General features: G+C 66.9%; 2 protein-coding genes across 6 annotated transcripts; both read left to right on the forward strand.

The window, feature by feature from the left end:
- Positions 1 to 337: 337 nt before the first annotated feature.
- On the forward strand, positions 338 to 12,073 carry ESPN (espin). Of its 5 annotated transcripts, XM_039385665.1 has the most exons (15): positions 338 to 642; positions 1,435 to 1,628; positions 3,833 to 4,019; positions 4,111 to 4,293; positions 4,374 to 4,505; positions 4,593 to 4,812; positions 4,885 to 5,162; positions 6,682 to 6,843; positions 6,921 to 7,095; positions 7,383 to 7,409; positions 8,648 to 8,793; positions 8,882 to 9,163; positions 11,234 to 11,313; positions 11,396 to 11,407; positions 11,502 to 12,073. In XM_039385665.1, the coding sequence occupies exons 1-15, from the start codon at positions 349 to 351 to the stop codon at positions 11,647 to 11,649; spliced, it is 2,520 nt and encodes an 839-aa protein (XP_039241599.1). In that variant the 5' UTR covers positions 338 to 348; the 3' UTR covers positions 11,650 to 12,073. The 5 variants fall into 5 exon arrangements, with proteins under 5 accessions (XP_039241599.1, XP_027607235.1, XP_039241600.1 ...); XM_027751434.2 differs by having other exon boundaries at positions 4,593 to 5,162; XM_039385666.1 differs by lacking the exon at positions 7,383 to 7,409.
- On the forward strand, positions 9,204 to 11,210 carry LOC120324114 (espin-like protein). Its single transcript, XM_039385669.1, has one exon. The coding sequence runs from the start codon at positions 9,319 to 9,321 to the stop codon at positions 10,666 to 10,668; it is 1,350 nt and encodes a 449-aa protein (XP_039241603.1). The 5' UTR covers positions 9,204 to 9,318; the 3' UTR covers positions 10,669 to 11,210.
- Positions 12,074 to 12,079: the final 6 nt, after the last annotated feature.

Below are 12,079 nucleotides of genomic sequence, written 5' to 3' on the forward strand. Positions count from 1 at the left end.
GGCCGCTCCGAAAGCCGCGGACGGCGGCGCCGGCAGTCGGGCACGGTCCGCTCTTGGGATACTCCCGGGTCGGCTCCGGTCCCGGCCCGGCCCCGGTCCCGGTCCCAGCCGCCGCCCAGCAAAGCGCGGCTGCCCCGGCCGGGGCCGGGGGAAGCGTTGCAGGGGTCCCGAGCAGCGAGCAGCCGCCGCGCCGTCGGGCGGGGCGGGCGGAGGGGCGGCCCCGAGGGCGGGAGAGGAGGAGCCGGCGGGGCCGGGGGGCGGCGAGGCGGGAGCGCCACGCAGTGCCAAGCGGCGGCCGGGGCCGCCGGGGCCGGGGCCGCCGCCGGGGCTACCGGGGCCGGGGTCAGGATGGCGCTGGAGCGGGCGCTGCTGGCGGCGCGACAGGGCGACGTGGAGGCGCTGCGGGGGCTGCGGGCGGCCGGGCTGCTGCGGCCGGGGCTGCGGGACGCCCTGGGCGCCTCCCCCGCGCACCACGCCGCCCGCGCCGGCCGCCTCGCCTGCCTCCGGTACCTGGCGGCCGAGGCCGCGCTCCGCGGGGACGCGCGGGCACGCAACGGGGCTACGCCGGCCCACGACGCCGCCGCCACCGGCAACCTCGCCTGTCTCCAGTGGCTGCTCACGCAGGGGGGCTGCGGCGTGCAGGTGCGAGCGGGGTCGCGGGGGGCGGCGGGGGGCGTCGGGCCCCCGGTGGCGCGGGCGGCCGGGGAGACGTTCCGCGGTTCCGCGTGGGTAGCGGTGGCTGCGGGGAGACGGCCACGCGTAGTGCCCCCAGCTCTGCACGGGCACGGCCCTGCCGTGCATGGCCGGCGGCATCCGACGGACCCGGAGAGCCCCCGGCATCCAGGGGGTGCTCAGCCCCGAGGGCAGCGCAGATTCCCCGGGGCTGCCGCCCCCTCCCGGGGTTACACAACGGCGGCCCGGGGCGGTAAGCGGCTTGCCCCGGGGCCGGCCGAGAGTTAACGACATGTGACGGCCGGAGGAAGAGCGGGCGGCGGCGGGGTTGGGAGCGGGGATTAAACGAGAAGGACGGGGTCAGCAAGCATCGGCGACCTCCTGGCCAGGGGCCAGCTCTGCCCGCGCCCCACGGAGCGTGGAGGGCGGACGGGCCGGCGGCACAGCGGGGCTCGGCGGCGACTTGCCTGCGGGCAGGGGCTCCGCCGCCGGCAGAACAAGGAGGCCTTTGTGCCGCACTCGCTGTGTACAGACGCAGGCCCTGATGGAGGGCAGACACGCTGGTCCCTTGGTCCCTCGGTCCCTCCAATGCCCTGTGCCCCCACTCTGGCACTGCTCCATCCTGGCCAGCCCACCCTTCCGAGCCCAGCTCCTGGCTGAGGGATGCCCCACAGCTGCTCGCTGTCCCCAGCCCCACATACACTCCCTTGCTGGAGGTGCTTGGGTCCCTGGTGCCCACAGTCATTCTGCTTCCTCCTGCAGGACACAGACAACTCCGGTGCCACCATCCTACACCTGGCAGCCCGCTTCGGTCACCATGAGGTGATCGACTGGCTCCTCCGCTTCGGAGGCAGTGACCCCATGGCAGCCACCAACACAGGAGCACTGCCCGTCCACTACGCCGCGGCCAAAGGGGATTTCCCTTCCCTGCGACTCCTCTTGGGACACTGCCCCAGGTAACAGCCCCCACTGCTGCTAGTGAGAAGGGCTCTGCCGGAGGCTTGGCACTCACCTTCAGGAGAGGGGCTAGTGGGAGACTGGGGTACCCACTGCTGCCCCATCCCTCCCTCCAGCCGCTGGGCAGGGTGCCAGCACTGGGGATGAATGCTGCAGCCACCCACATCCTCCAGCTCCAAGGGCAATGTGGCCGAGTTATCAGGCCGGGCAGTCAGCTGCACCTTCTTTATGGCCCAGAAAGAAAGGGTGAGGAGGAGAGCAGCGAGTGCTGGCAGAAATATTGCCACCGGCCACTGAGTCGGCTTCTGGGCTCCTGGCGCAGGGTGATAACACAGCCGCCTTTGTCTGCCTGCTGTTATGTAAATGGATTAGGCTGCCCGCCGAGGAGAGGCTGCTCCTGCGCACGAGACAACCTTTCCACATGCCCACGGCCACGAGCGTTGCTGGACGTGGCAGCCTCACTCAGACGGCTTCATTACGGCAGCATCTCTGCTTTGGCTCCTGAGCAGTACCTGGAACCAAGCTGGTCCTCCAGGCTACGTGGCACAGCAGCCCATTGGGCCCGTGGTGCCAGGCCTTTCTACGAGGCTGCAACAGGTGATTAGGTGGCCCCTAATCCGATTTCCTGCAGTGGGCAGAGGCCACTAGAAATAACCCACAGACCTGGCCAAAGTGGAGCCGGGGGGATGCGCTGTTGCTCCATGCTGTCCCTGGCAGGCTCCAGGGCTGCAGATGAAAGGGGTTGCACAGTTTCCCCACATCCGGGGTGCTCCAGAGGCAGCAGAGCTGAACCAGGGTTCGGCACCCCTCTGTCCCTGGGTACCCCAGACTCCCTCATCCCTTCCAGGCAGGACCACAGAGCCCATTGAGGGATCCCTACATCCCATGGCACTCACTGGCCAGAGCTGCCCCAGCCCCAGCCCTGGCTCTTTATCCCCTTGCCCCAGGTGTGCCAGCTTGGCCCTGAGCACCTCTGGGATTAACTCTTGCAGCCCCAGCCCAGCCCCAACCCAGCCAATGCTCCCGCTCGGTGCCTGCTGTGTCAGCCCCGGTGTGGCGCAGTGCTGGCATTGGCTTTCACACTTCTTGTCAGGGTTCCTTCATTGCTGTCACTGCCTTCCCCCTGAATTATTTAGGGCTGGCCCTGCTCCCTGTGCCTGCCCAGAGGCTCCATTACAGCTGCGAAATTCAATCCCCAGTGCTGCCGCAGGATGCTGCCGCTCCCAGCCCACCTTCACACCAGCCCAGAGGGTCTCTGGCAGCCGGTGGCCCAGCATGGGGTCTCAGCCATCTGGCAAAGCAGTTTACTGGTGCTGCCCAATTGGCTTAACCCCTTCCCAATTAGTGGGAAAAGCCAATCAGGGACTGACTATGTGCCTGTGCTCCCACTGTCCCCTGCACCCCAGACTGCCACCACCCCAGCCTCATCCCCAGCCCCTGCTTGGGGAGAACCCAGCACTGTGCCAGCCCAGCACTACTGAACTGTGGCATGGCACAGCATGGCATGGCACAGCACAGTGGGAAGGTAGTGCTGGCCTCAGCCTGTCTCACAGTTACAGGGATCAATTATTAAGGGCCTGCGATCGTTGTGATAACAGACCAGAGTATTTATTGCTCTTCCTTTTTTAAATATTCAACAGGTTTTTTTATGGAGCACTTAATAAAACAGCTTCCTTCAGGGTGGGGAGGCAGGATGTAGGATGTGGGATGTAGATGCAGAATATGGGGCCATGAGATGTGGGGTAAAGGATGTGGGATGCGGGAGGCTGTGCAATTTGGGACGAGGGACTGCCAAGGCAGTGGGGCTGCCAGGGGGCAGCAGGGCTGGGCAGCACCGTGGTGCAGGTTGGCCTTTCCCCACCAGCTCCATGGCCGGTGCTGCCTAAGCTGCTTACTTTAAAATACGACTAAATTGCAGTGTCCAAAAACAGCCGGAGGAAGGAGCTTAGCCTAAGCGGGCTGATTAACTTAGTGACCTCCTGCTGCAGCTGCAGCCACCGCCACAGCATGGGGACCCACGGGGAACCGCGGGGCGGACGGCTCCCAGCCTGAGCACTGCCCTGCCTGCCCCCAGCTGCGTCTCCCGTACCCTCCATGTCCCTCGTGTCCCATGTATTCCCATGTCCCTGCATCCTGCACCCCCCCGTCCCAGCGCTGCCGATGTCAGTGTCCTCAGGTGACGGGCGCTGTGCCCCGCTTGCAGCACGCTGAGTGCCCAGACCAAGACGGGGGCTACCCCGCTGTACCTCGCCTGCCAGGAAGGCCACCTGGAGATCATCCAGTACCTGGTGCAGGACTGTGGGGCTGACCCCCACGCGCGCGCCCATGATGGCATGACCCCACTGCACGCCGCTGCCCAGATGGGCCACAACACTGTCATCGTGTGGCTGGTAAGCGCTGCCGGGGCACGGCGCGGTGGCACGTTGTGGTGGCACAGCATGGGGCTCACCGCACAAGCGCTCAGTCCACCTGCCCACACAGATGAGCTTCACGACGGTGAGTCTGTCGGAGCGGGACGCTGAGGGGGCCACAGCCATGCACTTTGCTGCCAGCCGTGGCCATGCCAAGGTGCTGAGCTGGCTGCTGCTGCACGGTGGGGAGATCACCACGGACGGCTGGGGCGGCACACCACTGCACGACGCCGCCGAGAACGGCGAGCTGGAGGTGGGTGCTGGTGGCCAGTGGGATGTCAGGGCAAGGGGGGGCTTCCCTCCAGCCCTGTCATGCCCCCCCACTCTCCCCAGTGCTGCCAGATCCTGGTGGTGAATGGTGCCGACCTCAGCATCCGTGACCAGGATGGCTACACGGCGGCTGACCTCGCCGACTACAACGGCCACAACCACTGCGCCCAGTACCTGCGCACTGTGGAGAACATGGTATGGCAGCACCCAGGGCCGAGTGTGTGGGAAGCACACAGGGAGCACACAGGGCCCTACTGCCTGACCCCATGGCTGTGCCAGCAGAGCGTGGAGCACCGCGTGCTGTCGAGAGACCCCTCAGCAGATGGGGAGTGCCGGCAGCCTGACTCGGGCATGTCATCGCCCAATACCACGGCATCGGTGCCCCAGGCGCGCTTCGAGGTGGGCTCCCCTGCCAGCACCCTCTCCAACTACGACTCCTGCCACTCCAGCCAGTCCAGCACCGGGGAGAAGAGGGGTGGCCCCCCCGGGGCCCCTGCCGCCCGTGAGTGCGGGGCCGGAGGGCGCGGGGCGGGGGGCATGGGACCAGCCCCCCCTGACCCCCTGCCCTGTGCAGGGGTGCCTGAGCCGGCGCTGGCGGACATGCAGGCGTACATGGACATGCTGGACCCTGAGACGCGGCCGCGGGGCCGGGGCCCAGCAGGCGAGGGTCCCCCGCCGCCGCCACCCCCTGCCTTCCCCCCCCCACCTCCCCCACCCCCCACCACTCGGCCACCCCCACCACCCCCTGGCTACCCTGCACCTGCACCCCCCACCGCCCCCCACACTGCTGACATCTATGTGCGGGCCAAGAACAACCTGCGGCACGTGGAGAGCCAGGCGCTGCGCCGAGAGGTACGGCCCCATGCACGGTGTCCCCTGCACCGTGTCCCATGCACAGCTCTCGGGGGGGGGGACATGCCACCAGGCACCCATCCTCTCCGAGGAGCTGCTGCCTGCACTGGGAGGGGACAGTCTCAGCTAAAGGCTACATGCCTGCAACACTAGCACACACAGTGGGGGGCCTGGGGTGCAACCAGCAGCAAGGGAGCCAGCGATGCTTTGATGGCTCCGTGGCACTGGGCAGCCCCATTCAAACACTGTGCTGGCTGGAGCACCTGGCAGCACCGTGCCATGGCAGCCGCACCCATGCAGCCCTGGCAGTGCCACCAGCACCACACCGAGCTGGGCGTGGGCAGAGGCACAGGCGGTAACCCGAGCGGCCAGCTCCAGTGTCACCCGCGCCACAGGTGTCGGGTGGCACAGCCAGTGCTGCCAGGAGCTGAGAAGGCTCAGCCAGGCGTGCACAGGTAAGAGGGGTGCAGCCCCCCGTGGCGGGCTGGGGGTCACAGGGATGCAGTAGGTTCAGGGTTGCTCTGACCCCCTACCATGGTTCTCACCACCCCACTGGGGATGAGATTCCTGTGCATGGCCATGGCCCCATGGCCAGGGCACTGGCAAAGCCCAGCAGCACAGGGGATGGGGCATATGGGGTGGGGGGCTTGGTGGAGCAGTGTGTGACACGTGCATGGGGGACTCGGGATTTCATAGTGCTCGCTGTGCACAGCCCTGGCTCCTTAGCACTTACCAGGGTAATGGGCTGTCCTGGGGAGCTGCAGGTGTGTGCCAGAGCAGTGCCAGAGCCGTGTGGGTTCCTCATGCAATGGGGCTGGATGGCACGGACCCTTGCGCTAGACCGGGGCTGGGGCTGCTGGAGTGGGAGCTGGGCTTGGCACAGCGCCCACAGCAGCCGGAGCAGGAAACACCAAGCTGGCACTTGTTGACTTAGCTGGGGCTGGCAGCGGCAGCAAGCACCTGGGCTCACTGTGAAAATGCCATGGGTGGAGGTGGCTCATGGGGAAATGTAGATAGTGGGGGCCCTGGTAAGGGGAGCTGTGGCATCCCAAAATCAGGAAACAGGCACAGCCCCCTGCAGTGCCGGCACTCGGCAGCAGCACAACCCGAAAAGCTGCTGTGGAATGCACCGGGGTGAGCCGAGGCTGCATTGCCTGAGAGCCCTGTTCAGAGGGAAGTTTGGAAACGGGCCCCAGCCCCGCGCGGGATAAGCTCCCGGTAATCCGCGGGGCTGAGGCTCGGCACTCCTGTTCCCAGGGGGTTATCCCAGGGGAGGCTCAGCCAGGATTCTGGGCACAGGCTAAGGGGTCACAGTGCCAGGCACTGATGCCACACACTGTCACTCTGGCATGCAGCCCCGGTACAGCCGTGTGCAGAGCAGACCCTGGGCACGCACCTGCCATCCCCACCAGCCCCGCATCTGCCCCACAGCCACTGCTGGCACAGCCCTGCTCCACCACGGCTCTGCCCCATGGTCACAGCCAGGCACAGTAGTACTGAGGTGTGCTCCCCGTTGCAGCTGGCATCGCGTGACACCAGTCCTGAGGGTCTGCGCAGGGCTGACTCCAGCAGGCGATCGAGGAATTTCGGCAAACAGCCGAGCACCGGTGACTACTACAAGCACCTGGGGCACGTCGCGGCTGAGCAGCCCGGCCCCCGTCGAATGGCGCACAGCGAAGAGGTGAGCCCTGTGCCACGAGCCCGTGCACGGCTCACTGGCACCGGCACCACGCGACGCCTGCCTGTGCTTTCTCCCAGGCATCACCCATCTCGGCAGACACCATGCGCAATGGGGAGAGCAAGCCCAGTGCCGAGCTGCCTTCCCCACCGCCACCCCCACCACTGCCTGACAACGCCTGCCCGACGCCCCCCCCACCACCTCCGCAGGCCGAGACCCCCGCCGGCCCCCGCCGCTCCTCCTCCTCCACGGGAAGTAAGTGGCGGGGTCACGAGTGGGCATGGGGAGTGATCTCGGGCACTGTCCCATTGGCTGCACTGTGGCACCAGCCATCTTGGCACATCTCCTCCTGTGGCACTCTGGCCGTGTGGCTCCTGATGGCCTTTCTGTCCTTCTCTCCTCCGGTGTCGGCGCGGGGGCCCTCACGCCCGCTCGCCCCTTCCTGCTCTCACTGCTGGCCGCTTCTCTTCTCTCTTGTCTCGCGGTGGCCAAATCCTTCCTCTGCCACGTGCCCTGCGCCGCCTCTCTGCTTCTCTCCCTAGGAGGAAAGGCGCTCAGGCAGATGAAGAGTAAGTACCGCGGCCCCGCGCTCCTCCCTGCTCAGGGGGTGCCCTGGAGCGGGGCACAGCCAGAGGGGCCTGACCTGGCACTGTCCCGTGCTGCAGCCACAGGACATTGGCGGCTGCCGGGGCCAGTGACTGCCCGCAGCTCTCCTGCTGCCAAGCCCTCTCTGCGCGTCGGTGGCCAGTGGTGCCATGCGGGAGGCCGAGCGCTGGTGCGGGGCTGCCGAAGCCACCAGGCAGGGCTGGCAGGGCTGGGCAGGCAGCCGGGGCCCCACGGCCCCGCACACAGAGGGCCTTTGTTTGCGCTCAGCCGGCCAGCGTGACCCCGCCACGTGAGCGCACCGGCCGCTCCCCCGCTGCTGACCACAGCCGGCGGGCTTGGCCTTCGCTCGGCACCCGCTTTATTAGCGCCGGCTCCTGGGGCTGGGGGGTTTCAGCCGGCGCTGGATGGCAGCGTGCGTGCCCCGCTGGGCCGTCAGCACCCGCAGCCCTCTGGCCCCAGCGTGGTGCAGCCAAGCGGGGCAAGCTGCGGGCACCAGCCGCGGGGAAGGGGCTTTGCCTTGGCACGGCACCATGGGCTGCTAGGGACACACGCATGGCTGGCACAGACGGTGGGTGCTCGCAGGGCGGGTGGCACGAGCAGTGGCATGAGCATCCTCGGGATGCTGGTGCCATGCAGCCCTCTGGGCTCTGGGCTGGCAGTGGGGCTGTCTTGGGCTGTCGGTGCATCGCTGCTGGGGGCTGCAGGGGACTGTAGGGGCTGTTCTGCAGTGCCAGGGTTGCCACTGGCCATGGAGTCTTCCCTCCAGAGGCAGGTCACTGCTGTCACACACAGCACAGTGCTGCAGGGGCAGGGGGTGGCACTCAGGGCTGGGGCTGTGCTGGAGCTGCAGGAGCTGGGTGTTGGTGTGCTGGGGTGCTGCTCCAGCAGGGTGCCATGGACGCAGTAAGCTGGTGTTGGAGTGCTGGTCTTATGGGTCTGGGGAGCTAGGATGACAGGCTGTTGAGTGCTGGGGGGTTGCTCCAGTGGGGTCCCATGGACCCAAGAGTTGGGTGACATGGAGCTGTTCCTATGGGCTCGGTGATCTGGGTGTCGAGATGCTGCTCAATGAGGTCCCAGGGGCTCCTGGATGGTGGGGGGGCAGACACCCCTCCACCCCTGTGCCCTGAAAACAGATGGGGGATTCAGAGGGACAGTAGCTGCTGCTGGCAGGGCACTTACTACTCATTCTGCCTCCTCTTAGGCACGAAGTCCTTCAACATGATGTCCCCCACCGGTGACAACTCAGAGCTGCTGGCCGAGATCAAGGCTGGGAAGAGCCTCAAGCCAACTCCGCAGAGTAAAGGTTTCACCACTGTCTTCTCCGGCAGCGGCCAGGCAGGGGCCAACGTAGGTGGTGAGGGGGGCCTGGGGAGCCAGTGGCACAGTGCCGCACAGCATGGCAAGTGCCCACCACCCTCCCTCCCTCCTTCCACAGGCAGAGTCGCCAGTGTCCTCCCCATCACCCACCAGGACGCCCACCCCACCAGCCACCCCCGAGGCTGCCGGGCCACCACGTTGCCTGGCAGGGGGCTCGCCAGAGCCGGTGCTAAATGGGAGCTCACCAGTGCCAGCAGCAGGTGCTGGGGCGGCGGTGGAGGTAGAGGCGCTGGTGCCGAGCCAGGACGAGCAGGGCCGGCCCATTCCCGAGTGGAAGCGGCAGGTGATGGTGCGCAAGCTGCAGCTCCGCATGCAGGAGGAAGAGGAGCAGCGGCGCAAGGTAGGGGGGTCCCACGTGCTGCGGCGGCGAGCGCGGCGTGGGCATGGCCCAAGCAGCTCAGGACCTGGTGAAATGGTGTGTGTGGCTTCGCCTCCAGCTCCCAGCTGGTCTGGGGGGGACCACCCCACCTGCATGCAGGGGCATTACACCTGGGGATGCCACACATGGTGGCGGTGGCACGAGGTGCGTGTGGTACAGCCTCAAGAGCCCCTTTGCCCTCTTTCCTGCCACAGCCCGGGAGCCAGTCACCGCCGCTGTGCCGGCGTGGGCCACCTGCCCGCAGGGGCACGTCAGGACCTGCCGGGCAGCTGACATGGGAGGAGGACATGCAGCACCTGGAGAGGCAGCTGGGGAGCCTGCGGGTGATGCACGAGGTGCAGCCAAGGCAGCCGCTGCTGGGGCGGCCAGAGGAGGAGCTGCCACCATTCGTGCCACGGTCCACCACCCCAGCACCCCAGCATTCTGCCCTTCCCCGTGAGGATGTGCCTGCCCACAGCAGCCAGTCCCCCACACTGCCGAGGAGCATGGCCGTGCCACCAGCCACTCTGAGGGGCCAGGAGGGCCCCAGGGCAGGGGGGGCAGTGGGCAGCCCTGGCGCCCGGCATGATGCTCGGCGTGAGATCCTGGGCTGCGGCGTCTCTGTCCGCAGCCTCAAGGCCAACTACGAGGGGCCGGGGGGGCCTCCCCAACCCCTCCCCAGGGTCACCAAGCGCAAGAGGGTGCAGCCACCTGGCAGCGCCCGCCAGCCCATCCTGGAGGAGGAGTATGGGGATGGGGCATTGCGGCGGAGCAGACCAGTGCTGCCAGAGCCGAGTAGCCCATGCAAACACACCAAGGGGTGCAAGGAGCGTGCTGTCTTCCTCTTCCTGGAGCACTGGAAGAAACGGGCACTTGCAGCTGTGCCTGGGGAGGAGCGGCCGCGGCGGCCAGGGAGGCGGCGTCCAGCGGCAGGGCGGCTGCTGGCCCGCTGGAGGAGTGTCGCCCGCCGAGTGCCAGGGCGTCAGATCCGGCGACTGAGCCGTACCACGGTGCTGTACTGGCCCCAACACTTCCTGCCCCACGTCGGTGGCTCACCCATGCCCCACGACAGCCTCCCACTCGACCTCTTCATGCTGGGCTACTTCCAGCTGCTGGAGATGCCACTCAGCCCCGAGGAGCGGCGCTTCCGTCACCTCCTCTGCTATGAGATGTTTGACCGCCTGGGCAGCCACAGCTGGCACCGCGTCCGCCGTTTCCACCGCACTGTGCTGGAGCAGGTCGAGGCTGGCCACCGCCACTGGCTTGATGGCTTTGAGGACCTTGTGCAGGAGTTTTTTGGGGATAACCCTGTGGCACCGGCAGAGAGCCTGCCAGAACCACTCCCCATGGCCCCAGAAGGGCAGGTGGCAGCTGTGCCGGTGCTGGTGCCAGAGCTGGGCGAGTTCAGCGAGGAGGACGTCTGCCGCTTCATTGACCGCAGCTTCTCCTTTTGGAAGGAGAAGGAGGCAGAGATGTCTGACACCTGAGCCCTGCAGGATGCTGTGGGCTGTACCAGCGGTGTGGCATGGGCGGGAAGAGCAGGCTCAGGGCGCAGCTGTGAGCAGCAGGACCTGGTGCCCGGGTGTGCTCAGCTGCCTCTGTGGCTCTGGCGGTGCCGTGGTGCAGCTCGGCTTGGCGGAGGGCTGGGTGTTGTTGTGCACGGCCCCGGGCCGAGGTTGCAGTGTGCTGCTTGCCGTGGCTGTGTGTTGTGTGGGAGATGCAGCAGCGGGGCTGCACTCCCCTCTGGTGTGGCATTTGTGGTGCTGGGGCAGTGTGGGCCCCCGCGTGTCGTGCAATAAAGCTGTGGTGTGCTGCAAGGGCTGGCCACGCCACACGCTCCTTCCTCCTCCCCGCGCCGGCGGAGGGCAGGCAGCGAGGGCTGCGTTGGCGAGCAGCGTGCTGGCAAATCCCACCAGCACCATGCCAGGAGTACGGCTCAGCCCAGCCGCCAGAAGGACGTGATGTCACGCACCAGGATGATGCTGTGGCCCCATGGTACCGGCAGCGAGGGTGGGCTCCCAGCAGCGCCAGTAACACAGCTGTCTATTGCAGGAGAAGGAGGAGGAGGCGCGTCTGGCCAGCATGCCAGCCTGGAGGAGGGACATCCTGCGTAAGAAGCTGGAGGAAGAGAGGTGAGCTGGGGCCGGGGGGATGTCGCACCCACTGGTCACTCCTGCAGCTCTGCTAACCCCAGTCGTCCCTTTGCTTTCACAGGGAGCAGAAACGGTGAGTGCCGCAAGCCCCTTCCCTGGGCAGGTGGGCACGGCGGCTCCGGCGGCTCTGGTGACCGTGGCGCCCCGTGCCCTCCACTGCTGAGCAGGAAAGAGCAGGAGAAGCTGAAGCGGGAGGAGGAGGAGAAGGAGAAGGAACAGTCGGAAAAGCTAAGGACTCTTGGGTACGATGAGACAAAGCTGGCGCCCTGGCAGCGACAGATCATCCTCAAGAAGGGGGACATAGCCAAGCACTAGCCACGCCACGCCTGGCTCTTCACGGCGGGAGGAGGCCAGCAGGTCCCCCCACGGACCATGATATGCCTCGGCACCCTCCTCCCGCCATGGACGGCCACATATCCCAACCTAGAGGAGCCCCCACCACCTCCCCAGGCACCCCTAGTCCCCATCCCACTGTCGCCAGCCCACCACCACCTCGTGCTGCCCTTTGCAAAGTGAGTTGCCGTGGGGTAGGGCACGCGGCTCCTTGTGCACTGCCCAGCTCGGCCGCTGCGGCTGGGCTCGCCATGCTGCCCAGCTCCCCGCACTCCCCACTGGCACTGCTCGCTGTTGCAGCATGCTCAACCCCACTCCTGCCCCTCCAGAGCCGCTCGAGGCTGGCTCCCGGCTCATCTCCACTCAGACCACCTGCCTTTCCAGCAATTAAAACTATAAATCTCGCCAGCAG

This window comes from Pipra filicauda, unplaced genomic scaffold (assembly GCF_003945595.2).
Source record: "Pipra filicauda isolate LSUMZ 115617 unplaced genomic scaffold, ASM394559v2 scaffold427_size588224_pilon, whole genome shotgun sequence".
NCBI lineage: Eukaryota > Metazoa > Chordata > Aves > Passeriformes > Pipridae > Pipra > Pipra filicauda.

Excerpts from the sequence above, each read along its gene's own strand:
- ESPN (XM_027751434.2), top strand. The coding sequence starts at position 349 with ATGGCGCTGGAGCGGGCGCTGCTGGCGGCGCGACAGGGCGACGTGGAG. Across the intron at positions 5,163-6,681 it reads GCCAGGCGCTGCGCCGAGAG|CTGGCATCGCGTGACACCAG; the intron begins GTACGGCCCCAT and ends TCCCCGTTGCAG. Across the intron at positions 7,410-8,647 it reads GGCGCTCAGGCAGATGAAGA|GCACGAAGTCCTTCAACATG; the intron begins GTAAGTACCGCG and ends GCCTCCTCTTAG.
- LOC120324114 (XM_039385669.1), top strand. The coding sequence starts at position 9,319 with ATGCCACACATGGTGGCGGTGGCACGAGGTGCGTGTGGTACAGCCTCA.